Source organism: Leptodactylus fuscus, chromosome 6, assembly GCF_031893055.1.
Source record: "Leptodactylus fuscus isolate aLepFus1 chromosome 6, aLepFus1.hap2, whole genome shotgun sequence".
Classification (NCBI taxonomy): Eukaryota; Metazoa; Chordata; class Amphibia; order Anura; family Leptodactylidae; genus Leptodactylus; species Leptodactylus fuscus.
The window spans coordinates 19268096-19295421 of record NC_134270.1 but is presented as its reverse complement, the minus strand read 5'-3'; the positions used below and the strand labels follow the sequence as shown (position 1 = coordinate 19295421).

Below are 27326 nucleotides of genomic sequence, written 5' to 3'. Positions count from 1 at the left end.
AAAAATATAGTTTCTTAAGCAGTATAAAGCATGTATAAAAATAAGAATGGACATGGTCTACCTTCACAACCGCTGTGGGTTTTCCTTTCTTTAACAGAAGGTAACTTTAGAACATTTCCTAATCCCCTTCTGTTGTATGACGTGTGATATTACTTTGGCTGTAAGGACCAATTTAGATGGCTGTATTATACTCACACTTCTACGATTTATGGTACACATCCATCCACTGTTAGAAAGCAGAAAATTAAACTTTTAATGTCAACAGTGGTTGATGGCCATGAGATGTTGCATGAGGGCCCAAGATCAGCTTTGTTACTAGGGCCCACAAGTCTTTAGTTACACCCATTTGTACACCCTGACAGAAGGCCTTATGATCCTAGTAGCTTCATAGGTCATTATTTGCTGCTGTGAAACACTTCCATAATATAGCCACAATCCAACTGAGTGTAGGTTCACACTAGTGCTGGGTTCTCCGTCATTTGGGTCCACCAAGTGTCCATTGGGTTTCTGCCATTTTTATACTGAAACTGGGAGAAAGAAAAGTCCTCCGACGCAGATGTGACCCCAGCCCGAATTGTACCTGACTATTTTATGTTAAAAGGCTACTCTCCTACATGAATTCTTTGATGTTTAACAAGATTTGATTTCTGAGTATAACATTTTCCACATTCTAAACATAAAAAGGGCTTCTCTCCTGTGTGCGTTCTCTGATGTCTAACAAGATCTGATTTAACGCTATAACATTTCTCACATTGTGAACATGAGTATGGCTTCTCTCCTGTGTGACTGCTCTGGTGCCGAACAAGATCTGACTTCTGGTTATAACATTTCCCACAGTCTGAACATGAAAATGGCTTTTGCCCTGAGTGACTTCTCTGATGTACAACAATATCGAATTTACGGGTAAAACATTTTCCACATTCTGAACATGAATATGGCTTCTCTCCTGTGTGAATTCTCTGATGTCTATCAAGAGCCTTTTTAATGTTATAACGCTTCCCACATTCAGTGCATGAAAATGGTTTCTCCCCTGTGTGAATTCTCAGATGTATAACAAGATCTGATTTCTGACTAAAACATTTTCCACATTCTGAACATGAATATGGCTTCTCCCCTGTGTGAATTCTCTGATGTCTAACAAGCTTTGATTTAGAGATATGGTTTTTCCCACATTCTGAGCATGAATATGGCTTTTCCCCTGTGTGAGTTCTCTGATGTCTAACAAGCTTTGATTTAGAGATATGGTTTTTCCCACATTCTGAACATGAATATGGCTTCTCCCCGGTGTGAATTCTGTGATGTATAACAAGAGCTGATTTCTGGGTAAAACATTTGCCACATTCTGAACATGAATATGGTGTCTCACCTGTATGAGTTCTCTGATGTCTAACAAGGGCTGATTTAAAGCTATAATGTTTCCCACAGTAAGAACAGGAGAATAGCTTATCCCCTGTGTGAATTCTCTGATGTCTATCAAGTTCTGATTTATACCTATAACTTTCCCGGCATTCCGTGCATGAAAATGGCTTCTCCCCTGTGTGAATTCTTTGTTGTACGATCCATCTGTGGCTGTTATCGTCCAAACAAGATAGGATTTGTATAGAAGAATCAGATAATGGATCGTGGCTGTGAAGAGCTGAGGGTACAGCTGGGATAATGGCATGTTCTTCATATGTATCTTGTGTGATATCACCATCATCTACTTTATAATCTGAAAATATGAGATGTCCCTCTGAGCTCCTGGTACAGTCATCTGCCAAGAAGAAAACTGATTTTATTTTTGATTAATATAATCTGAAAATTCTATAAGATTATTATATACAAATCTAAGAATCATTACAGAAATAGGAGAAGACCTTTATACAATTCCTCCCGTTTTATTCTGCTACAAATTTTTTTAGCCAAAGTTGCATAAAAAAAGCACCAAAACCAACAAATCCCTCTCTATCCTTACATCTAATTGTAGCTGCTTCACCAAAATGGGGGCACTTGCAGTGAAGGTCTGAAAAATAATATACAGAAGTGTCCTCCACAAGGCATTGGTTCCTTGTTGGATCACCTAACTCAAGCAACATAAAAAAAACATTTCTGCACAGAAATTTGTTTCTCTTTTTCCAAAGATGTCATATAAAAAAGGATTTCAATATTTTCGATCATCATGACCACTGTTCCCAATAACGTGCGCGCGTGAGTGGCCGTTCACCTATTGCAGCCGCCCCGCTCAGCCAGAATTAATGCCCGCACAATCAACTCAGATCTGCGTCCGGAGGAATACAGACGCGACTAAAGCAAGTCTGTCTGTCACAGCTCAGCTCCTTGCTTTGCCGCTAGTCGCTGTGTAGACGCGATGTGATGACATCACATCGCGCCTACAACTGTGTGCGAGAGAGAGGCGCGGAGAAAGTGGCGGGGGAGCGAGGAGAAGGTAAGTTTAATGTGTACACTGAGGTGGAACGTGAAACTGGGGGCAGATGAAGGAGGGGACGGCATGACACTGGGGGCAGAGATGGAGGGACATGAATCTGGGGGCAGAGATGTGGAGACATGAATCTGGGGGCAGAGATGGAGGGGACATGAATCTGGGGGCAGAGATGGAGGGGACATGAATCTGGGGGCAGAGATGGAGGGGACATGAATCTGGGGGCAGAGATGGAGGGGACATGAATCTGGGGGCAGAGATGGAGGGGACATGAATCTGGGGGCAGAGATGGAGGGGACATGAATCTGGGGCAGAGATGGAGGGGACATGAATCTGGGGGCAGAGATGGGGGGGGGACATGAATCTGGGGGCAGAGGTGGGGACATGAATCTGGGGGCAGAGATGGGGGGATATGAATCTGGGGGCAGAGATGGAGGGGACATGAAACTGGGGGCAGAGATGGAGGGGACATGAAACTGTGGGCAGATGAAGGGTGTATATGAAACTGTGGGAGAGATGGAGGGGGGACATATAATTTACGGGTGACTTTAGGAGGATTATACTGTGTGGGAGCACATGAAAAATGAATGAGAATGGGCGGGGTCAACATAAAAGTAGGCGGAGCTAAACTTGCAGCAGCGCACACAGCGCGCCGCACATTTTGTCCCTCTTTCGACTTTTCAAGAGTTGGGAGGTATTCACTCAGGAGGACAGGCAGCAACCAACGGTTGTTTAATATGGCACCCGCCATATTGCTGTTGGTCCTTCTGAGCCCTGAATGCCGGGTCGGCCCGTCACTTTCCTCAGCACCAATCTGTGTGTGGGGGAGGAGGTGACTAAGGAAGGATCATTATACTATCTATACACTAGATTAGCGTTTTCTTCTTTACTACTGGTGGTACTGTTTGGCCATCAGGTCGCCCATCATTGACGGAGCCTTGCCCAGCTCACTAGCTGTTCCGCTCAGCAGCTTCCAGGGCTTAGAGGGAACATTGATCATGACTGACAGCAGATGAGGAAGAAATGAGCCTCGTCCATATAGGAATATTTCAGCTGGTGCTTTATATCCATATTATAAATGCACAGTGTGTTATCACTCCTAGTCTACAGCTTAATGATTCAATACAAATATTGTTGAAGCCAGTGAATAAATAGAATCTATGAGGTTGAACTGAGACACAACTTCAGACATTTCATGTATTTCCTGGACTGACCTGAACTTACAGCATCATAAAGCCATAACATGTTGTAAGTTCAGTCGAATCCTTGTCAGTCTAAGAAATCAGTCGTCACTCAGGCCTAATTTTCCAGCCCAAACTAATCTTGATTCAGCCTTACTCCTGTCTGATTTATTTAGTGGTCACTACTCACCTGGGCGGTCACCTGTAGGAATGTCCTCCTTACTCTCCTCATCACCCCTCACAAATGTCTCTGGAACCTTAATAATGTTCAGATCTCCACCCAGATACAAAAGCTGTGAAACAAATATTGTAAAGTCACCAGACGGATGGAGAAGTCATGTGGGATGTTTTATAGGAGAAGAAAAGATCATTCATTATCATGACCACCAAAAGTGACAGCAGGAGTTATCTGACCAAATAGCTGCAGGTCTCCTGGATAAATCCACCATGTTGTCATCTACCTGATCATCCTGGAGGACATTTTCTTCCTTACAGTCCTGTGGTAGAAGAGGACTGGGACATCTCTCCGGTGATGTTCTCTTACTGGATGGAACTGGAGGAAACACATACAGGGACTGAATTCATTCTTTCCATACAGATAATGAGAGGCCGTGTGTATTTAGTCATGTCTATTACCTGCTGATGTGAGGGGCTGCTGATCCTCCATCATCACCTCCTTGTACACATCTTTGTGTCCTTCTAAATACTCCCACTCCTCCATGGAGAAATAGACAGTGACATCCTGACACCTTATAGGAACCTGACAACACAATGATACAGTCATCACCAGATCCCTTCATAGTGCTCCTGTATAATGTCCCAGCATTCCCAGCAGTGTCACCTCTCCAGTCAGCAGCTCAATCATCTTGTTGGTGAGTTCTAGGATCTTCTGTCCATTGATCGATACAGGAGCCTGACAGCGCCCACTAGAGGTCTTCTTCACTACTGTGTAATCCTGTTTATGGAGAGACACATTAATAAATCTCACTCCATCCATTCCCAGAGTCCCTCACCTCTCCAGTCATATCATCTGTTATTACTATAGATAAGAATGATGTAATGTGACATCATCAGAATCTCTCACCTCTCCAGTAAGCTGGTGCAGGATCTCTAGGGTGAGATGTAATATACTTTCTGCCATCTTGTCGCTGTCTCTATCCATGCTTGATGGACCAAACTCTCTTATATTGGAGACATCTACAGGTCAGATCCTATTCTGTAAGAGCCTAAATGGGAATAAGATGGTATAAATAAGAAATGAAATAAGAAAATCATACAGAATCCCATGTAAAAAATATACAATTAATTAAAATATGAAGAAGTTCTAGACTGTAAATGGGTTATGCTGTAGATGTGAGGTATCAGAATTTTCAAAGGCTTTTGATATTGTATCACATAAGAGACTGGTATATAAAATGAGAATGTTGTAATTGGGGGTAAAACATATGGATTTGGCTTCACAGCCGGCTCAGTGATAGGAACCAAAGGGCTCTTGTTAATGGGAAAAACTCAGACTGGGTAACATGGCGGCTCAGTGGTTAGCACTGTAGCCTTGCAGCGCTGGAGTCCTGGGTTCGAATCCCACCAGGAACAACATCTGTAAGGAGTTTGTATGTTCTCCCCATGTTTGCATGGATTTCCTCCCATTCTACAAAGACATACTGATAGGAAAAGATGTATATATATATATATATATATATATATATATATATATATATGTGTGATATAACTCTACTTGTATACTATATATACACATACCTCCTCCCGTACAGTTGTATATAATGTCTTGACTAAAGGACCTTTGGTGAAGTCATGATCATGTGATCAGTCACGTGTGGGAGGAGTCAAACTCCAGGTTGCGATGGCAGAGGAGATGAAGGACCTTTGATGATGTCATGATCATGTGATCAGTCACATGTGGGAGGAGTCAGGCTCCAGATGATTAGTGATGGGAATGTTAAAAAGGGCGGAGCTATGAGCTTAACAAAACATGAAACAAAAAACTCGTCCCTCAGCGCTGAGGTAATAGTGGAATCCTGTGTCTCAGTTAGAAGCGACATCACATGGAGCCGGCTTGTTGGCTAAGGTCTAGAGACGTGTGATCCTCTCAAGATCCGTTTCGTTTTAGCCGTCTCGGATACCCGATTCATTTTGGATCGAACAAGTTCGGATAGAACCGAAAGTGAAATTATTATACTCTGGGCAACTAACTGTGCAAGAAGCTGTTTCTTTATATCCAGAAGTTGTCAGAGATGTTCTCCTGGTACTTTTTGCTTTCCCACCACCCCGATTTAGATCATCCTATTGTGACATCCATAACTTTTTATATTTCCATCCACAGAACTGGGTGCAGACTTGGGTGTTTTGCATGGTCAGCTGCAGTTTCTATTAGTACTATTTTGGCAGCTCTTAGAACTTTTTGACCATTTTTTTATTCTGGCATTGTAGATTTTTGTAATGACATTTGCTACATGTCAGCTGCACGTTGCACTGGATGCATCCATCACCTATAGCCCATTGCATATCAATGTCCACCAAATGGTCTCTAGATCTGACCTAGCGGAGGAGCGGAATAACAGCATCACTTCTCCAACTGCTGGCTTCATGCAGGGCTGGAGCATAGCGATGTTGCAGGCATCTGTGCCGGCGTCTACACTCCCCGGCAATCCGCCTCTCTATTACAGCGGATGCCGGGTCTGTATTCACATATGCAAAGCCAAGAGGCGAGATGCCGCTGGCCCTGCGTGCACGCTCATAGACCAGTCTAGCCTTCACAATGCAAATACAGACCCGGCATCTGCTGTATTAGAGAGAGGCGGATGTCGGGTCTGTATTCGCATTGTGAAGGCTAGACTGGTCTATGAGCGCGCACGCAGGGCCAGCGGCATCTCGCCTCTTGGCTTTGCATATGTGACCCCGCCCACCAATGACGCAACAAAGCCGGAAGAAAGAAGAATTTACAGTAACGAAGACTGGTGAGTATGCGACGTTGGAATACCCCTTTAAGGTTACTCGAGGACACTTTTTATGTCAGATTGGCCTCAGTGTACAAGTCTCTCCATTCGGCCTCTCTCCCCAGATATCTCAGATAACCCGTCTTCATGCTCATAAGAGTCTATCCCAACCATTTCATTTTACCGTTTCACAGTGTAGTTCCGGTTACACTTTATAGTATATATATATATATATATATATATATATATATATATATATATATATAATGTAGATTATGAGCCCCATATAGCGATCACAATGTGCATTTTTTTTCCCTCCTATCAGTATGTCTTTGTAGAATGGGAGGAAATTCCCGCAATCATGGGGAGAACATACATACTCCTTGCAGATGTTGTTCCTGGCAGGATTCGAACCCAGGACTCCAGCGCTGCAAGGCTAGCCACTGAGCCACTGTGTTGCCGAGACTTTGTAGTACAATGTGACACATTTGGGACACTTTCTTACATCTAGTATGAGATCATTTTTTTCTGACTTGATAGACAATTGGTAATGTCTTAGCAATCAAGGCGGTATGGCTTAACATGTAACAAAAAGTGCAGACATTTTGGAGTAAAATTCTGTCTCAAACTAAGCCAACTAATAGTTGGTATAAACTTAGACAATCTAAAATACAGTAATTTGATCATGCCTCATCTGTGGTTGGGTTTTCCTTTCTTTAAAGAGGACCTTTCATCAGATTGGGCACAGGCAGTTCTATATACTGCTGGAAAGCTGACAGTGCGCTGAATTCAGCACACTATCGGCTTTCCCAATCTGTACCCCGGGTAAAGAGCTATTGGTCCCGGTACCGTAGCTCTTTACAGTCAGAAGGGCATTTCTGACAGTGAGCCAGGTACGTCCTTCTCCACAGCAGCGCCTATCGCGCTGCACAGTGTGAGCGGGGAGGAACGCCCCCCTCCCCTCCTGATAATACTCGTCTATGGACGAGCACTGTGAGCAGAGGGAGGGGGCGTTCCTCCCCTCTCACACTGTACAGCACAATAGGCGCTGCTGTGGAGAAGGACGTTCCTGACACTGTCAGAAACGCCCTTCTGACTGTAAAGCACTACAGTATTGGGACCGATAGCTCTTTACCCGGGGCACAGATCGGGAAAGCCGACATGTGATATTACTTTGAATGTAAGGATCAATTCAGATGGCTGTATTATACTCACACTTCTACGATTTATGGTACACATCCTTCCACTGTCAGAAAGCAGAAAATTTAACTTTTAATGACAACAGTGGTTGATGGCCATGAGACGTTGCATGAGGGTCCGAGATCACCAGGCCCCACAAGTCTTTAGTTACACCCATTTGTACACCCTGACAGAAGGCCTTATGATCCTAGCAACTTCATAGGTCATTATTTGCTGCTGTGAGACACTTCCATAATATAGCCACAATGCAACTGAGTGTAGGTTCACACTAGTGCTGGTCTCTTCGCCATTTGGGTCCACCAAGTGTCCATTGGGTTTTTGCCATTTTTCTTCTGAAACTGTGACCCCAGCCCGAATCGTACCTGTCTATTGTATGTATTCTTGGACTCTTTTATGTGAGAAGGCTACTCTCCTACATGAATTCTTTGATGTTTAACAAGATTTGATTTCTGAGTATAACATTTCCCACATTCGGAACATAAAAAAGGGCTTCTCCCTGTAAAATATTCTGTATTACGGTGAAACTTGTGACCACGTGTTGTGAGGCCTTATCATGGTAGGAGGAGTCAGCTTGCTATGAAACATGTGGAGTTTAATCAAAGTCTTGAAGGAAAACACAGGAACAGGGAAAATGTCCAAAATAACAGAAATATCAGTCAATGTCTCAATAGCTTACATCTTCAGAGAAGTTCGATTTCTTCATCTGGATATCCTGTAGTTACAGCTAGATTCATGCTTGTCATCTGGTTGATGGACTTGTGCTGGTCACGACGTCCTCCATGAATGACCACCTGCCAGGACCACCCACCCTGGTCTTCCCAAAGACCCAGACGTGTGTATTTCTCACTCATTTATAGTTACCTTCCATCTTGCTGCTATGTAAGGAGATTTCTAAAATGGCGTACTCTAACCGCACCCACGTTCCCAGAATATAGGAGTATGATGTCAGTAGAGTATTCACTCTTAGTGTGCTAGAGAATATTGTAATTTTCATAATATTTAACATTTCCCCCTTTTGAGAGTGAAATATCTGTTTGAACTCTCAAGATACATATCATACGATAATATTCATACAATTAGATTATATCTTCTTTCTTCTTTGCTGAATACTGGAACTTAATTTTCATTAATTGCTCACATAATAATAATTTAATCAATTTGCAATAAATTGTGTCATTAATAAATGTTATGGTAAACTGTGATTAAAGATAAAACAATTTGATATACTATCTAAACTTCATCGTCTGGTCATCTTCCATCATAATAGAAGGCTTACCACAAATGTCCTTTAGTTTATAAATCTCCTCCATGTTGTGCAGATATTATAACATTGTCCATTAAAGTTCATATTATGAAGATATTGATATAACAACAAAGTCCATATGTTTCACCAAGACGTGGACTGTAGTGGGGGTTTCCTTCTGTAATTACCTTGACCACCTGTCACGTTCGCGCTCAGGTCAGTACTATTACTGACCAGTAATGGCGCGGGCACAGAAGCTGTGCCTGCGCCATTACACCCGGCACTCGGCTGCATTACACAGCCGAGGGCCTGGACGAGCTGCCCCAGTGAATTGCCGGTCGGAGCTCCGCTCCGATCGGCGGTATTAACCCTCCCGATGCAGCGGACACATCGAGAGAGTTGCGGTACATGTGGACCCCCCTGGGCACCCCCTGCGGCAAGATTGGGGGGTGCCCTGATGAATTTTATGTAGCCCAGGGTCTGGTTAGTGACCCCGGGCTGCTAGGACCTCTGCTTACCTGCTTGGACCTTGCTGTCGTGCCATGCTGCAGGAAGTGAATCTATGCGTCTGCATAGATTCACTTCCTCTATAGTCTGCAATACATGTGTATTGCAGGCTATAGTACTGGACCAGCAATCAGAGTATTGCTGGTTCAAGTACACTAATAGGAGAAATAAAAAATGTGAAAAAAGTGTAAAAAAAAATTAATAAAGTGTGTGAAATAAATAAATAAATTAATAAAGCCCCAAAATTCCCTTTTTCTATATCAAATGAGTTAAATAAAAAAAAATACCTAAAAAATAATAAAAACAATGCATATTTGGTATTGACGCGTCCGTAACAACCTGTACCATAAGACTAAAACATTATTTCACCTATATGGTAAACGTGAAAAAAAAAAAAAAAAGGAAAAAAAACGCCGAAAATAATGATTTTTTTGCAATCTCACGTTAAAAAATATGCTATAAAAAGTGATCAAAAAGTCGTATGTACACCAAAATAGTATCGATGAAAAGCACGGGTTGTCCCGCAAAAAATAAGCCCTCAACCAACTCTGTCAATCGAAAAATAAAAATTTTACACATCTCAGAAGATGGCGATGCAAAAATCATTGATTTATGTCCCCAAATGGTTTTTTGTTCGGCAAAATTACTAACACATAAAAAAAACCTAAAAATGAGGTATCGCCGTAACCGTACCGACCCGCAGAATACAGTTCACATGATTCTTATGCTGTACGCCGGGTGGAAAAACATTTAAAAAGTAAAATGCAATGCCAGAATTGATTTATTTTTTTTTATCCAGCAAAAAAAGAGTTAATAAAAAATAGTCAATAAGTTAAAGGCACCCAAAAATGGTGTCATTACAAAATGCATCATATCCCGGAAAAATACAAGCACTCACGTCACCACAAAAATAAAAAAATATAGCTTGAATAATGTGAAGACAAAAAAAAACCCAAATCGCCTAATGCATCAGAAGGGGAATATATAAGCGGTGCGACCGTATGTCAGGGTACAGACCAGTTTTGCAGCTTACAAGAGAAAATACAATAGAAGAGACCCCCAAAGTGACCCCCCCCCCCCCCAATCATAGGAGCTACTGCGACATAATAGGGAATTTGGTGCTCCCAATGTCCTCCGCACCGCTTACATATTACCTCTTCACCATCCGCTGTGCATTCACGTCTGGGATACTAATACTCACTACACCCCCTGATAAATTCTTTGAGGGGTGCAGTTTCCAAAATGGGGTCACTTTTGGAGGTTTCCCACTATTGTGGTTCTTCTAGGGATCTGTAAATGCAATATGGTGTCTAAAAATCATCCTAATGAAATTGCTGCCCGAAATCCCTAAAGGTGCTCTTTGATTTTGAGGACACATATTGAGTCACGTTGCACAGAAGGGAATGTATGGAATATTTCTACAAACTGCAGAATCAGAGAAATCAATATTATGGTATGTTTTGCTGTTAACCCCTTCTTTGTTACAGAAAAATGTGGTTTGAAATGGAAAATGTGCATAAAAAAGTGACATTTGGAAATTTCACCTTCATTTTGCATTAATTCCTGTGGAACACCTAAAGGGTTAATAAAGTTCCTACTGTATATACAATTTGGAATAGTTTGAAGACTACCGTTTCAAAAATGGGGTCATTTATGGGTCTTTTCTATTATAGAGACCCCTTAAAGTCACTTCACAACTAAATAGGTCCCTAGAATACAAAATCTTTACATTTTCTTGAAAATCTGACCATTTGCTACTAAAGTTATAAGCCTTCTAACTTCCTAGGAAAGTAAAAAGACATTGAAGAAACAATGCCAATATAAAGTAGACATATAGGAAATGTTAATTAGGAAGAATTTTGTGTGTTATGACTGTCTGTGTTTTCACGAGAATAACAGAAACTTTCAAAATTGATAACTTTATGAAATTTTCAGTATATTGCCCTTTTTTTAACAAACAAACGCAAAGTAAAATGACCAAAATTTACCACCAACATAAACTACAATGTGTCACGAAAAAACAATCTTGGAATCACCTGGATAGGTAAATGCATTATGAAGCTATCCTCACATAAAGTAAAAGACGTCATATTTGAAAAACAGGGTCTGAGCCTTAAGGCCCAAAGTACCCTGCGTCCTTAAGGGGTTAAAATATAATATAATAATATGCTGATGATCCATAGTATTATTCGCAATAGCATAATTAGGATTATTTATAAACATCATCACATAATCATGTGGATTATACCTGATCATTGGACTTCTCATATAAAAGGGATTTCTCTTTATATAGCCAAATAGTATGTAAGTAAAAACTCAATAGACAGTCATTCCTTCAGAGATACTTTTAAATTCGACCCCTGACCTTCCTGTCAATCACATCCCATAATAACTCCACCAGGTCGTTAGAGAATTCCAAGCTCTCTTTCTTCCTAATAATATAAGGCAGTTCAGATTCCACTTGGTTACATTTTGGAGACAACTGGTACATTCTCAGATACTTTCTTTTGACTATATCAATAGATGATGGAACTTTATTTTGTGGATTTTGCATAATATAAGCCTTGTAAACTACATGTAATTTCCTCCGGTTTTGGTAAATTTCATGACTATTTTTCCTATAAATAGGGGGCACTATAACCTGATTTGACAGATGTCTTTTAATAGGCTTTCCCCTTTGATTTGGACATATTCGGTTTCCTTTTGCCATTCATCTTTCATGTGTTCTGGCCATGTCCAATAAGCTAGCAGATACAAATAAAGTCTTCTTATCTGAGGCACTGGCACGGGTGACTGCATTCAGAAATCTGAATTTTTTAACAAAACTTTTCACCATAGATGAAGATTTCACGTTCTCAATGACAGTTTTGTAAGTCCTCTCCAATTTAGACATGAATACATATGTGCTTTCCTTTCTTCCTATTTTGATCTCATTCAGTATGTCTGGTGTTGGCACGCTGTCACCTCTAGTGCACCACATTCGTTTCTTTAATCTCTCCACATCACTGTCTTTTAACCATTCATTTGACTCATTATCATAACACATTTTTGCAAACAAACGTTCTGTAAAATCAATAGGAAGCCATAGTCTAAACAATTGATTTTTCTGTTCAGTAGATAAAACAAACTTCTCTTCATGGCTTTCAAAAATTTCTGAGTTTCTGCTCACATGGATCTTTACATCATATGTGGCAATGGAATTTTAATTTCAGTTTCGTTTCTTGTATCTGTAATTGCTTTTCATTTGCTGACATATCTGTGTCTGTGCCTATACTACTCTCAGTGTGCTAGAGAATATTGTAATTTTCATAATATTTAACACTCCCCTTTGTGAATTCTCTGGTGTCGAACAAGATCTGACCTCTGGGTATAACATTTCCCACAGTCTGAACATGAATATGGCTTCTCTCCTGTGTGACTTCTCTTATGTCTATCAAGAGCCTTTTTAATGTTATAACGCTTCCCACATTCAGTGCATGAAAATGGCTTCTCTCCTGTGTGAATTCTCAGATGTATAACAAGATCTGATTTCTGACTAAAACATTTCCCACATTCAGTGCATGAAAAAGGCTTCTCCCCTGTGTGAGTTCTCTGATGTTTATCAAGATGTGATTTGTTGGTAAAACATTTCCCACATTCTGAACATGAATATGGCTTTTCCCCTGTGTGAGTTCTCTGATGTTTAACAAGATTTGATTTAGAGCTATGCTTTGTCCCACATTCTGAACATGAATATGGCTTCTCCCCGGTGTGAATTTTGTGATGTATAACAAGAGCTGATTTCTGGGTAAAACATTTGCCACATTCTGAACATGAATATGGTGTCTCACCTGTATGAGTTCTCTGATGTCTAACAAGATATGATTTCTGGGTAAAACATTTGCCACATTCTGAACATGAATGTGGTGTCTCACCTGTGTGAGTTCTCTGATGTCTAACAAGGGCTGATTTAGAGCTATAATGTTTCGCACAGTGGGAACATGAGAACGGCTTATCCCCTGTGTGAATTCTCTGATGTCTATCAAGTTCTGATTTATACCTATAACTTTCTTGGCATTCTGGGCATGAAAATGGCTTCTCCCCTGTGTGAATTCTTTGTTTTACGATCCGTCTGTGGCTTTTATCTTCCAAACAAGATCGGACCTGTTTAGAAGGATCAGATGATGGATCTTTGCTGTGAAGGGCTGAGGGTATATCTGGGGTAATGACATGTTCTTCATATGTATCTTGTGTGATACCGCCATCATCTGCTTTATAAGCTGACAATATGAGATGTTCCTCTGAGCTCCTGGTACGGTCATCTGCCAAGTAGAAAACTGATTTTATTATTTTTCATTAATATAATCTGAAAATTCTATAAGAGTTTTATATAAAAATGTGCGTACAAATTAAAAGGGATATAACAAGTATCGCTTATTATCTGACAGTTATCAGTATGTCTTTGTAGAATGGGAGGAAATCCACGCAAACACGGGGAAAGCATACAAACTCCTTACAGATGTTATTCCTGGCAGGATTCGAACCCAGGACTCCAGCGCTGCAAGTCTGCAGTGCTAACCACTGAGCCACCGTGTTGCCTCCACTGACTACATGTACTTTATCATACAGGACATAGGGTAGGGGCAGCATGGTCGTGTATGAAGTGCTCATGGCTTTGGAGAAAATATAAGGTGCATTCAGATGAAGCTAAGAATGGATACAGAAATAGGAGAAGACCTTTATACAATTCCTCACGTTTTATTCTGCTCCTAATTTTTTTAGCCACAGCTGCATAAAAAAGCACCAAAACCAACAAATCCCTCTCTATCCTTACATCTAATTGTAGCTGCTTCACCAAAATGGGGGCACTTGCAGTGAAGGTCTGAAAAATAATATACAGAAGTGTCCTCCACAAGGCATTGGTTCCTTGGTGGATCACCTAACTCAAGCAACATAAAAAAACATTTCTGCACAGAAATTTGTTTCTCTTTTTCCGAAGATGTCATATGAAAAAGGATTTCGATATTTTCGATCACCATGACTGACAGCAGATGAGAAAGAAATAATCCCCGTCCATATAGGAATATTTCAGCTGGATCTTTATATCCATATTATAAATGCACAGTGTGTTATCACTCCTAGTCTACAGCTTAATGATTCAATACAAATATTGTTGAAGCCAGTGAATAAGTAGAATCTATGAGGTTGAACTGAGACACAACTTCAGACATTTCGTGTATTTCCCGGACTGACCTGAACTTACAGCATCATAAAGCCATAACATGTTGTAAGTTCAGTCGAATCCTTGTCAGTCTAAGAAATCAGTCGTCACTCAGGCCTAATTTTCTAGCCCAAACTTGTCTTAATTCAGCCTTACTCCTTTCTGATTTATTTAGTGGTGACTACTCACCTGGGCGGTCACCTGTAGGAATGTCCTCCTTACTCTCCTCATCTCCCCTCACAGATGTCTCCGGAACATTAATATTGTTCAGATCTTCACCCGGATACAAAAGCTGTGAAACAAATATTGTAAAAGTCACCAGACGGATGGAGAAGTCACGTGGGATGTTTTATAGGAGAAGAAAAGATCATTCATTATCATGACCACCAAAAGTGACAGCAGGAGGTATCTGACCAAATAGCTGCAGGTCTCCTGGATAAATCCACCATGTTGTCATCTACCTGATCATCCTGGAGGACATTTTCTTCCTTACAGTCCTGTGGTAGAAGAGGACTGGGACATCTCTCCGGTGATGTTCTCTTACTGGATGGAACTGGCGGAAACACATACAGGGACTGAATTCATTCTTTCCATACAGATAATGAGAGGCTGTGTGTATTTAGTCATGTCTATTACCTGCTGATGTGAGGGGCTGCTGATCCTCCATCATCACCTCCTTGTACACATCTTTGTGTCCTTCTATATACTCCCACTCCTCCATGGAGAAATAGACAGTGACATCCTGACACCTTATAGGAACCTGACAACACAATGATACAGTCATCAGCAGATCCCTTCATAGCGCTCCTGTATAATGTCCCAGCATTCCCAGCAGTGTCACCTCTCCAGTCAGCAGCTCAATCATCTTGTTGGTGAGTTCTAGGATCTTCTGTCTATTGATCTCCTCCTGTATCAGGGAGTGAGGTGGAGGCCCCGGGATTGGGCTCAGGGTTCTCCTTCTTCGTTTAGGCACAGGAGCCTGACGGCGCCCACTAGAGGTCTTCTTCACTACTGTGTAATCCTGTTTATGGAGAGACACATTAATAAATATCACTCCATCCATTCCCAGAGTCCCTCACCTCTCCAGTCATATCATCTGTTATTACTATAGATAAGAATGATGTAATGTGACATCATCAGAATCTCTCACCTCTCCAGTCATATCATCTGTTATTACTATAGATAAGAATGATGTAATGTGACATCATCAGAATCTCTCACCTCTCCAGTAAGCTGGTGCAGGATCTCTAGGGTGAGATGTAATATCCTTTCTGCCATCTTGTCGCTGTCTCTATCCATCTTGATGGACCAAACTCTCTTATATTGGAGACGTCTACAGATCAGATCCTATTCTGTAAGAGCCTAAATGGAAATAAGATGGTATAAATAAGAAATGAAATAAGAAAATCATACAGAATCCCATGTAAAAATATACAATTACTTAAAATGATATGAAGAGGTTCTAGCCTGTAAATGGGTTATGCTGTAGATGTGAAGTATCTGGAATTTTGATATTGTATCACATAAGAGAATGGTGTATAAAATGAGAATGTTGTAATTGGGGGTAAAACATATGGATTTGGCTTCACAGCTGGCTCAGTGATAGGAACCAAAGGGCTCTTGTTAATGGGAAAAAACTCAGACTGCGTAACAGTTACCACAGGGGTCAATATTGCGAGGGGGGGGGGACAGTCACCAGTGGGGTACCACAGGGGTCAATATTGGGTCCTTTCCTGTTTAATACATTTATTAATGACCTTGTAGAGGGTTTACATAGCATGGTGTCCATATTTGCAGATGACACTAATCTCTGACAGTCCAGTTTGGTGGACAGTAAGCTTACCTTTAGTGACCAGTGCCAGGCAGCTGCTGCCAAGGCAAATATAATTATGGGATGCATCAAAAGAGGCCGAGACGCTCATGACAAGAACAAGACAGACTTGAAACTTGGTCCATGTGTGAGCCTGATATACTGCCTTTACACTTTGCGGGGAGAAGGACCACTAAGCTTATAGTTCCCCATCCTGCTAGGAGTCCCTGTCTCTCTCCTATATTCTGTTCCAAGCTATAATCACTATGGGACAGCACATAGGGGAGAGCCAGGGACTTCTAGCAGCATAGATTACTATACCATTAGGAGTCTGTCTCCTGGCATAGTGCACGGACTAGCTCAAAAATGGACTATATTTACAAGACCAAGTCTTAGTTAGGCTCGCTTTCACATTTGAGTTCAGGTTTCCCTTTGGGAAGTCCGCTTGGGGACCCCGAAATGGAAACCTATCCACATAAAAAAGCAGTCAACTAAGGAAACCCACAGACCCCATAGACTATAATGGGATCTGTGTAGTTTCAGCACAAAAAATATATAGAGAAAAGTACTGCTTTCCACTATCATAGACCAAGTGAATGGCACAGGTGGTCGGGGATAAAAAAACAGCATCTTATCCCCTGATCTGTACCCAGCTCAGCCATGATAAAGAATCTGCAGCAGCATCCCCCTCCCTCCCCGCACAATCCACACAGCAGCCATGTCTCCCCATCATCCCCTGCACACCACTTACTCCAGCAGACGGAACAGCTCCCGGATATGAGCCTGCAATGTCCTGGCATGTCCTCTCAGCCCCTAACACTTCTGATTGGCCAGGCTGGAAGACTGACACACAGCCTGACCAATCAGGGAGAGAGAAATCCCTGAATCACCAATTATTATTATCAGCCCCGCCCTCCTGGTGTGAACACTGGCCGAGAAGCCACCCCGAGCCAGAGAGGTGGTAATGAAGGGGTTAATGGTACATGTGGCCAGTAATCCTGACAGACAGTGACGGAGACTATACACACACATATATATATATATATATATATAAATGTGTGTGTGATATACCTCTACTTGTATACTACAAATACACATACCTCCTCCTGTATATAATGTCTTGGCTACAGGACCTTTAGTGATGTCATGATCATGTGATCAGTCACATGTGTAGGAGGAGTCAGACTCTGGGCGGTTAGTGATAGGGACTTTGGCTCTATCATGTGAGGATAGTCAGACACCTCCATACTACTTATACTCTAGGAACGTATCTATAAAACATAGTGTATGACACTGTCAGGGCTCCTAGGAACCTATCTATAAAACATAGTGTATGACACTGTCAGGGCTCCTAGGAACCTACAGTCATGGCCAAAAGTATTGCCCCCCCTGCAATTCTGTCAGATAATACTCAGTGTCTTCCAGAAAATGATTGCAAGCACAAACTCTTTGGTATTAATATCTTCATTTATTTTGCTTGCAATGAAAAAACACAAAAAAGAATGAAAAAAGTCAAATCATTGATCATTTTACACAAAACTCCAAAAATGGTCCGGACAGAAGTATTGGCCCCCTCAGCCTAATACTTGGTAGCACAACCTTTAGACACAATAACTGCGCACAACCGCTTCCGGTAACCAGCAATGAGTTTCTTACAATGCTCTGCTGGAATCTTAGACCATTCTTCTTTGGCAAACTGTTCCAGGTCCCCCCTGAGATGTGAAGGGGGCCTTCTCCAAACTGCCACCAAGAGATCTCTCCCCCTCCCCCACAGGTGTTCTATGGGATTCAGGGCTGGACTCATTGCTGCCACTTTACAAGTCTCCAGGGCTTTCTCTCACCACCATTTTCTAGTGCTGACCTGAAGTGTGTTTTGGGTCATTGTCCTGCTGGAAGACCCCTGACCTCTGAGGAGACCCAGCTTTCTCACACTGGGCCCTACATTATGCTGCACAATGTGTTGGTCGTCTTCAGACTTCATAATGCCATGCACACGGTCAAGCAGTCCAGTGCCAGAGGCAGCAAAGCAACCCCAAAACATCAGGGACCCTCCGCCATGTCTGACTGTAGGGGGCGTCTTCTTTTCTTTGAAGGCCTCTTTTTTTCCCTGTAAACTCTATGTTGATGCCTTTTCCTACTTTTGTCTCATCTGACCAGAGAACATTCTTCCAAAACAATTTTGGCTTTCTCAGGTAAGTTTTGGCAAACTCCAGCCTGGCTTTTTTATGTCTCTGGGTAAGAAGTGGGGTCTTCCTGGGTCTCCTACCATACAGTCCCTTCTCATTCAGACGCTGACGGATAGTACGGGGTGACACTGTTGTACCCTCGGACTGCAGGGCAGCTTGAACTTGTTTGGATGTTGGTCGAGGTTCTTTATCCGCCATCCGCACAATCTTGCCTTGAAATCTCTTGTCAATCTTTCTTTTGCGTCCACATCTAGGGAGGTTAGCCACAGTGCCATGGGCTTTACACTTCTTCATGACACTGCGCACGGTAGACACAGGAACATTCAGGTCTTTGGAGATGGACTTGTAGCCTTGAGATTGCTCATGCTTCCTCACAATTTTGCTTCTCAAGTCCTCAGACAGTTCTTTGGTCTTCTTTCTTTTCTCCATGCTCAATGTGGTCACACAAGGACACAGGACAGAGGTTGAGTCAACTTTAATCCATTTCAACTGGCTGCAAGTGTGATTTAGTTATTGCCACCACCTGTTGGGTGCCTCAGGTAAGTAACAGGTGCTGTTAATTACACAAATTAGAGAAGCATCACATGATTTTTCAAACAGTGCCAATACTTTTGTCCACCCACTTTTTTATGTTTGGTGTTGAATTATATCCAATTTGGCTTTTTGACAATTTTTTTTGTCGTTTTCCATTGAAGACAAATTAAATGAAGATAATAATACCAAAGAATTTGTGATTGCAATCATTTTCTGAAAGAAACTGAGTATTATGTGACAGAATTGCAGGGGTGGTAATACTTTTGGCCAACATTGTATCTATTTAACATAGTGTATAACACTGTCAGGGCTCCTAAGAACCTAACTATAGAACATTATTTGCAGCCTTTCATATGAAACTATTTGGCCAAGAACTGTACAGGATGTGTTTGTTGTTTTTGTTGTGTTTACAGTTGTTTTGTGGATGTGGTAGGCAATGGAGGAGACATTGATTACCTCAGAGACTTCAGCAATCCAGTACTAGGCCCGTACCAAGGGCATACACAAAAATCCTGCTCAATGGAATCCCAGAGATGATGGGAAATCCAAAAAACCTGAGTTTTGATGGTCAAATACCTTCTCTAATTTCCTGTAGACAGTCGCCTCTTTTTTTCTCACGATACTAAGGAAAGAAAAATTTTAGACCCTTGCGTCTTAGAAATGATTTGGTCTGGGTATCACATAGATTTTTCTGCGCTTCCCCAGAATACAGTGGGTACGGAAAGTATTCAGACCCCTTTAAATTTTTCCCTTTTTGTTTCATTGCAGCCATTTGCTAAAATCAAAAAAGTTCATTTTACTTCTCATTAATACACTCAGAGCCCCATCTTGACAGATAAAAACCAGACATGTAGATATTTTTTCAAATTTATTAAAAAATAAAAACTGAAATATCACATGGTCATAAGTATTCAGAGCCTTTGCTGTGACACTCATATGTAACTCACATGCTGTCCATTTCCTTCTGATCCTCCTTGAGATGGTTCTGCTCCTTCATTGGAGTCCAGTTGTGTTTAATTAAACTGATTGGACTTGATTAGGAAAGCACACACCTGTCTACATAAGACCTCACAGCTCACAGTGCAAGTCAGAGCAAATGAGAATCATGAGGTCAAAGGAACTGCCCAAGCAGCTCAGAGACAGAATTACGGGTCCTGCTTGTCAAATCCCCATATTTGCACTGCCGGTGGGATGTAAGGGAAGCATTGATTATGCTGTTAATTTGTTTCCTCTTATGCTAGGCTCACACGTTTTTCGAGTCCGCTTAAAAACCGGTTACCAGCAGAAAGCTGTGGACCCCATTATTGCCTGAAGGCTTTCCATCTGAAAACATATTTTAAGCAGAATGGGGGACAAGTCCTTGAATGGTCACTGAACGCTAGAGTGACTGCAGCCTTAGTCCCAACAGCAACACAAGGTTCCCTCCCTAAAAATCTTTAATTCCTACTATCCTTATGAAACTGTCAAGGCTTCTAGGACTCTACCTAACCCACTTCTAGCTCTCTACTGCAAACACTGCAGAAGAAAATTCAAAGTGACAGTGATGTAAGGAAAAACAGATGCAAAAAGCCATGGTTTTATAGAAAAATTAGCCCCTTTTGTTGACTTGTAAGGACTACTTGTAAGTAAAGAAATAGCTTTTTGGAAAAAGGATATCACAAGTTCACAAGTAGATCCAGGGTTTTATTCTCATTGCCAGATTGGATTTGGAAAGGATTGTTCCCCTGAAATGGGGGCATGAGCCTCATGGTTTTTTTTTTGCCTTCCTCTGGATCAATACTGTAGGGGATTGTAGGGTTATAGGTTGGACTTGATGGACTGGTGTCTTCATCCAACCTTATTTACTATGTAGCTATGTAACTATCACTGATGCTAAAGTTGTCTTTGCTGACGCATTTAGTGGCCTCCTCAAAGGGCTTCGGAAGGTATATTACAAAGTTTCGTATATTCATCTGAGCTTTTCATTTACAAACAAAAACTGGAACTACAATGACTTTTTAACTCAGATCTCAGCCATTTAACCACTAAGCATTGACTGCAGCAACTCATTGGTTAGTGAAAAGGAAAGGACTCAGTCTCATCACATTGCCCCCCACCCGTTTACATGATTTAGGGATGGAAATGGATTTTTATGGCAGTTTGGGACCAAACAATTGCCTAAGGGACTGTCATGTACAAAGAGCTAGTAGGCCCTGTTGAAGCAGTCATTACAAATTCAGAATACTGAAATATAAGAGTGTCCATAGTATTGCATGATTTTTCACCACCATCACCAACAGGTAGAAACTGTCGTAACAAATTCAGATCTATGGTGTAATAAAGAAAGTTAGGACGAAGCACAAGGAAATACATTTAAAAAAAAAAACCAACTATCTATTAACAATGGGTAACACTTTCTGAGATGCGGGTACATATATTATTGTGACATATTGACAGGGTTGATATATTGGTGGGTTCTCTGGATTTTTTGTGGATTCTCCAATGTATAACAAGTTCAGGTTTATAACTAATGCATTTAAACATGAATATGGCTTCTCTCCCATGTGAATTCTCTGATGTGTAAAGAGATGATTTCGAGAAAACGGCCTCTACATCGCGTGAACGCTCTCATGATTGAGATCTGATTTCCCACATCCTGAACATAAAAATGGCTTCTCTCCCGTGTGAAGTCTCTGATGTATCATAAGAGATGTCTTGTAGCCAAAACATTTGTCACATTCTGTACATGAAAAAGGCTTTACCCCTGTGTGGATTCTGAGATGTTTAAGAAGATATGGTTTATTACTGAAACATTTTCCACATTCTGAACATGAAAACGGCTTCTTATCTGTATGAATTTTCTGATGCATAACAAGATTCGATTTCCGGCTAAAACTTTTTCCACAAATCTCGCATGAATATGGCTTCTCTCCCGTGTGGAGTCTCTGATGTGAAACAAGAGATGATTTGTGGCCAAAACATTTGCCACATTCTGTACATGAAAATGGTTTCTCCCCTGTGTGAATTTTCTGATGCATAACAAGATTAGATTTTTGAACAAAACATTTCCCACATTCTGGACATGAAAATGGCCTCTCTCCTGTGTGAATTCTCTGATGTGTAATCAAATCATATTTCTGGTAAAAACTTTTCCCACATTCTGAACAGGAGTATGACTTCTTCCTTCTGTGAGTTGTTTGATGTTTAGCATTCCTTCTGCGGCTTTTATTTTGCTCCTTAGTCAGTGATGGATCAGAAGATCGGACCTGTATAGAAGGATCAGATGATGGATCTTTGCTGTGAAGGGCTGATGGTATATCTGGGATAATGGCATGTTCTTCATATGTATCTTGTGTGATACCGCCATCATCTGCTTTATAATCTGAAGATATGAGATGTTCCTCTGAGCTCCTGGTACAATCATCTGCCGAGAAGAAAACTGATTTTCATTATTTTTAACATTTTTATATAAAAAAAAATCATAAAGAATACAAGGCTCAAGCTACATAAAAAGTATAGAAGTTTGTAAATAGAATAATTTCACATAACGTCATATCAAATCACGACTATGTCAAATTGTTCCCTATCATGTCAACACAGCAGAATAACCAGTGGGAGGCGCATCAGGCTGTGTATGACCACTAGGGTCTAATATAAGTAATGGTTCCCAAGTCCTGAAATTAGGGAAATGTGTTCTGCTTTCAGAACTGGCAGTGGAAGATGAAATAGCTCTTATGGACATGAAATATTCCTACATGAATATTACAATGGTAATCATTTGTTATCCATGTTATGCAACCCAAATTCTAAAAAAAAAGTTGTGTAATATGTAAAGAAAATAGGAATGCAATGATCACATATAACCCTTTTATATTCACAATAGAACATAAAACATATATTGGAAGGTGAAAAATACAGAATGTTCTTACAATCCTGTGGTAGAAGAGGACTGGGACATCTCTCCGGTGATGTTCTCTTACTGGATGGAACTGGAGGAAACACATACAGGGACTGAATTCATTCTTTCCATACAGATAATGAGAGGCCGTGTGTATTTAGTCATGTCTATTACCTGCTGATGTGAGGGGCTGCTGATCCTCCATCATCACCTCCTTGTACACATCTTTGTGTCCTTCTAAATACTCCCACTCCTCCATGGAGAAATAGACAGTGACATCCTGACACCTTATAGGAACCTGACAACACAATGATACAGTCATCAGCAGATCCCTTCATAGCGCTCCTGTATAATGTCCCAGCATTCCCAGCAGTGTCACCTCTCCAGTCAGCAGCTCAATCATCTTGTTGGTGAGTTCTAGGATCTTCTGTCCATTGATCTCCTCCTGTATCAGGGAGTGAGGTGGAGGCCCCGGGATTGGGCTCAGGGTTCTCCCCCATCCTTCAGATACAGGAGCCTGACAGCGCCCACTAGAGGTCTTCTTCACTACTGTGTAATCCTGTTTATGGAGAGACACATTAATAAATATCACTCCATCCATTCCCAGAGTCCCTCACCTCTCCAGTCATATCATCTGTTATTACTATAGATAAGAATGATGTCATGTGACATCATCAGAATCTCTCACCTCTCCAGTAAGCTGGTGCAGGATCTCCAGGGTGAGATGTAATATCCTTTCTGCCATCTTGTCGCTGTCTCTATCCATCCGTGAGGGTCAAACTCTCTTATATTGGAGACATCTACAGGTCAGATCCTATTCTGTAAGAGCCTAAATGGAGATCAGATGGTATAAATAAGAAATGAAATAAGAAAATCATACAGAATTTCATGTAAAAATATACAATTACTTAAAATGATATGAAGAGGTTCTAGAAGGTCAGTTCTAGACTGGAAATGGGTTATGCTGTAGATGTGAAATATCTGGAATTTTCAACAGTTTTTGATACTGTATCACATAATAGAATGGTATATAAAATGAGAATGTTGGAACTTTGGCTTCACAACTGGCTCAGTGATAGGAACCAAAGAGCTCTTGTTAATGGGAAAAACTCAGACTGGGTCACAGTTACCAGTTTCATACCACAAGGGCCAATATTGGAGGGGAAGTCACAGTTACCAATGGGGTACCACAGGGGTCCATATTAGAGGGGTTTACAGAGCACGTGTCCATATTTGCAGGTGACACTAAACTCTGTAAAGTAATCTCAACAGAGGTGGATTGAAGAATATTACAGAGAAGATGGAAGCATGGGCGGAGACTTGGCAAATGAAGTTTACTGTAGACTAATCTAAGGTTATGCATTTTGTTCAAAGAAATAAAATCTATGATTATGTATTTGATATTAAATTAGGGGGTAAGACTGACAATGCAAAAGACTTGGGGATTTTGGTGGACAGTAAGCTTACCTTTAGTGACCAGTGCCAGGCAGCTGCTGCCAAGGCAAATACAATTATGGGATGCATCAAAAGAGGCCGAGACGCTCATATCAAGAACAAGCCAGACTTTGGACTTGGTCCACGTGTGATATACAGCCTGTACACTATGCAGGGAGAAGGACCACTGACATTATAGTTATTAGGAATCTGTTTCCAAGACTAAGACTCGGTTGGTGTGAAACTGGACTAAAACAAAGAGAGATAAAGAAGGGAAGTGAAGAGGTGCCAGAAAATCTAGTTTTTGAATGTTTAGTTACTGTACCCTTTACTTTACAATATGGGGTGACAAGTTACCAAGCAGATTGGAGATGTCCCCTGATCACCCCTCTCCCACTTGTCTCGGCTCCTTGCACAGCTCAGCGTTCCCTCCCTGGCCAACATCCCTTTAGTAAGCTGAGTCGGTGGCTGCTCAAGGCTGCAGGGTCCTTCTTTTATCTTCTTCATGAGCCAACAGGAGGATGAGGAGGAGTAACTGAGAACGTGTGGGCCACATTACCTGTCATCTCTGTGCTGCGCTGTTGTATGCTACAGTACAATTGGAGCAGGGATCTTAATGATAAGAATGTGTCTCTACCATGCTTGCCAATGTTTTCAGGTTGGCATTCAAGGAGTATTTTTAACATGACCACCCCAACATGGGAGATCAGCGGATGCAGGGCATTTCCTGGGTCAGGGAGATTCACCCACTGTTCCAGGACACCGAGAGGTCACCCCTTTTAGTGTGTGCCTCCAAAATGTTCTGAAAAAGTTGGCAAGTATGATCTTCACCCAAACCACTATCATAGACCAAGTGAATGGCACAGGTAGTCAGGGATATAAAACAGCATCTTATCGCCTGATCTGTACCCAGCTCAGCCATGATGAAGAATCTGCAGCAGCATCCTCCCCCCCCCCCCCCAGTCCACACAGCAGCCATGTCTCCCCATCATCCCCTGCACACCACTTACTCCAGGCTCCAGCAGACAGAACAGCTCCAGGATCTGAGCCACCAATGTCCTGGGCTGGACACTGACAGCCACACTGCAGCTCTGTCCTCTCAGCCCCTGACACTGCTTATTGGACAGGCTGGAAGACTGACACACAGCCTGACCAATCAGGGAGGGAGAAAACCCTGAACCACCAATTATTATCAGCCCCACCCTCCTGGTGTGAATAATGGCCGAGAAGCCACCCCGGGTCAGAGTCAGTGGCGTAAATACCGGGGTAGCAGCAGGATCTGCTGCCACAGGACCCAAGACATTAGGGGGCCTGATGGGCCCCTGATGCTTTTTTTCAATAGGCCATTACCTGCAGGTAACTGGCCCTAATTACTTACCGTTCCTTGCTCCTGCTCTCTGCCGCCTGGGTGGACAACTATAAGACATAATACTGTGTGCAGGGGCCACTATGGGGGATAATACTGTGTGCAGTCCTGGACTGGCTTAGCGTCACCAAGCGGGGGATTGGGGAGGCCGCTGGAGCAGCGCTGCTCCAGTGGCCTCCCCTCACGCTCAGGCAGAGAGCAGGTCCTCTCGGGGCCTGCTCTCTGCTTGCTAGCGCCGCTCCACCATGCCCCCTTTGCTCCGCTCTGCCCTGTCCCCCTTTGCTCCGCCCCTTCTCCCCGCCCCCTCGCGGCTTTCTTTAGTCCGCCTCGGGCGGCGAAACATGCAGGTTCACCCCTGCACTATGGGACATAAAACTGTGTGCAGGGGCCACTAAGGGACATAATACTGTGTGCAGGGGCCACTAAGGGACATAATACTGTGTGCAGGGGCCACTAAGGGACATAATACTGTATGCAGGGGCCACTATGGGACATAATACTGTATGCAGGGGCCACTATGGGACATAATACTGTGTGTAGGGGCCACTAAGGGACATAATACTGTGTGCAGGGGCCACTATGGGGTATAATACTGTGTGCAGGGGACACTATTGGACATAATACTGTGTGCAGGGGCCACTATGGGGCATAATACTGTGTGCAGGGGCCACTATGGGGTATAATACTGTGTGCAGGGGACACTATTGGACATAATACTGTGTGCAGGGGCCACTATGGGGCATAATACTGTGTTCAGGGGCCACTATGGGGCATAATACTGTGTGCAGGGGCCACTATGGGACATAATACTGTGTGCAGGGGCCACTATGTGGGATAACACTGTGTGCAGGGACCACTATGGAACATAATACTGTGTGCAGGGGCCACTATTGGACATAATACTGTGTGCAGGGGCCACTATGGGGGATAATACTGTGTGCAGGGGCCACTATGGGGGATAATACTGTGTGCATGGGCCACTATGGAACATAATACTGTGTGCAGGGGCCACCACTATGGGGGATAATACTGTGTGCAGGGGCCACTAATGGACATAATACTGTGTGCAGGGGCCACTATGGAACATAATACTGTGTGCAGGGGCCACTATGGGGGATAATACTGTGTGCAGGGGCCACTATGGGGGATAATACTGTGTGCAGGGGCCACTATGGGGATAATACTGTGTGCATGGGCCGCTATGGAACATTATACTGTGTGCAGGGGCCACTATGGGACATAATACTGTGTGCATGGGCCACTATGGAACATAATACTGTGTGCAGGGGCCACTATGGGGGATAATATTGTGTGCAGGGGCCACTATGGGACATAATACTGTGTGCAGGGCCACTATGGGACATAATACTGTGTGCAGGGGCCACTATGGGACATAATACTGTGTGCAGGGGCCA

General features: G+C 42.2%; 1 protein-coding gene and 1 pseudogene across 1 annotated transcript; both read right to left on the bottom strand.

The window, feature by feature from the left end:
• Positions 1-564: 564 nt before the first annotated feature.
• Positions 565-23877, bottom strand: LOC142210387 (uncharacterized). The gene is made up of 13 exons (XM_075279489.1): positions 23800-23877; positions 23491-23670; positions 23286-23409; positions 23130-23202; positions 18805-18844; positions 15926-16051; positions 15546-15725; positions 15341-15464; positions 15166-15257; positions 14894-14996; positions 13024-13805; positions 9152-9156; positions 565-1386 (listed from the first exon to the last, which is right to left on the bottom strand). Exons 1-13 carry the CDS (start codon positions 23875-23877, stop codon positions 603-605), a joined length of 2691 nt encoding a protein of 896 aa, XP_075135590.1. The 3' UTR covers positions 565-602.
• On the bottom strand, positions 21485-22767 carry LOC142209090 (uncharacterized; annotated as a pseudogene).
• Positions 23878-27326: the final 3449 nt, after the last annotated feature.

What these genes read in the sequence shown, in the direction of transcription:
- LOC142210387 (XM_075279489.1), bottom strand. Translation starts at nt 23,877, where the DNA reads ATGGATAGAGACAGCGACAAGATGGCAGAAAGGATATTACATCTCACC. An exon ending in ACCCCGTACTATCCGTCAGC is followed by an intron (nt 16,052 to 18,804) that starts GTCTGAATGAGA and finishes CTTACAGAATAG; the next exon opens with GATCTGATCTGTAGACGTCT. An exon ending in ATGTCCTCCAGGATGATCAG is followed by an intron (nt 14,997 to 15,165) that starts GTAGATGACAAC and finishes TTTGTTTCACAG; the next exon opens with CTTTTGTATCCGGGTGAAGA.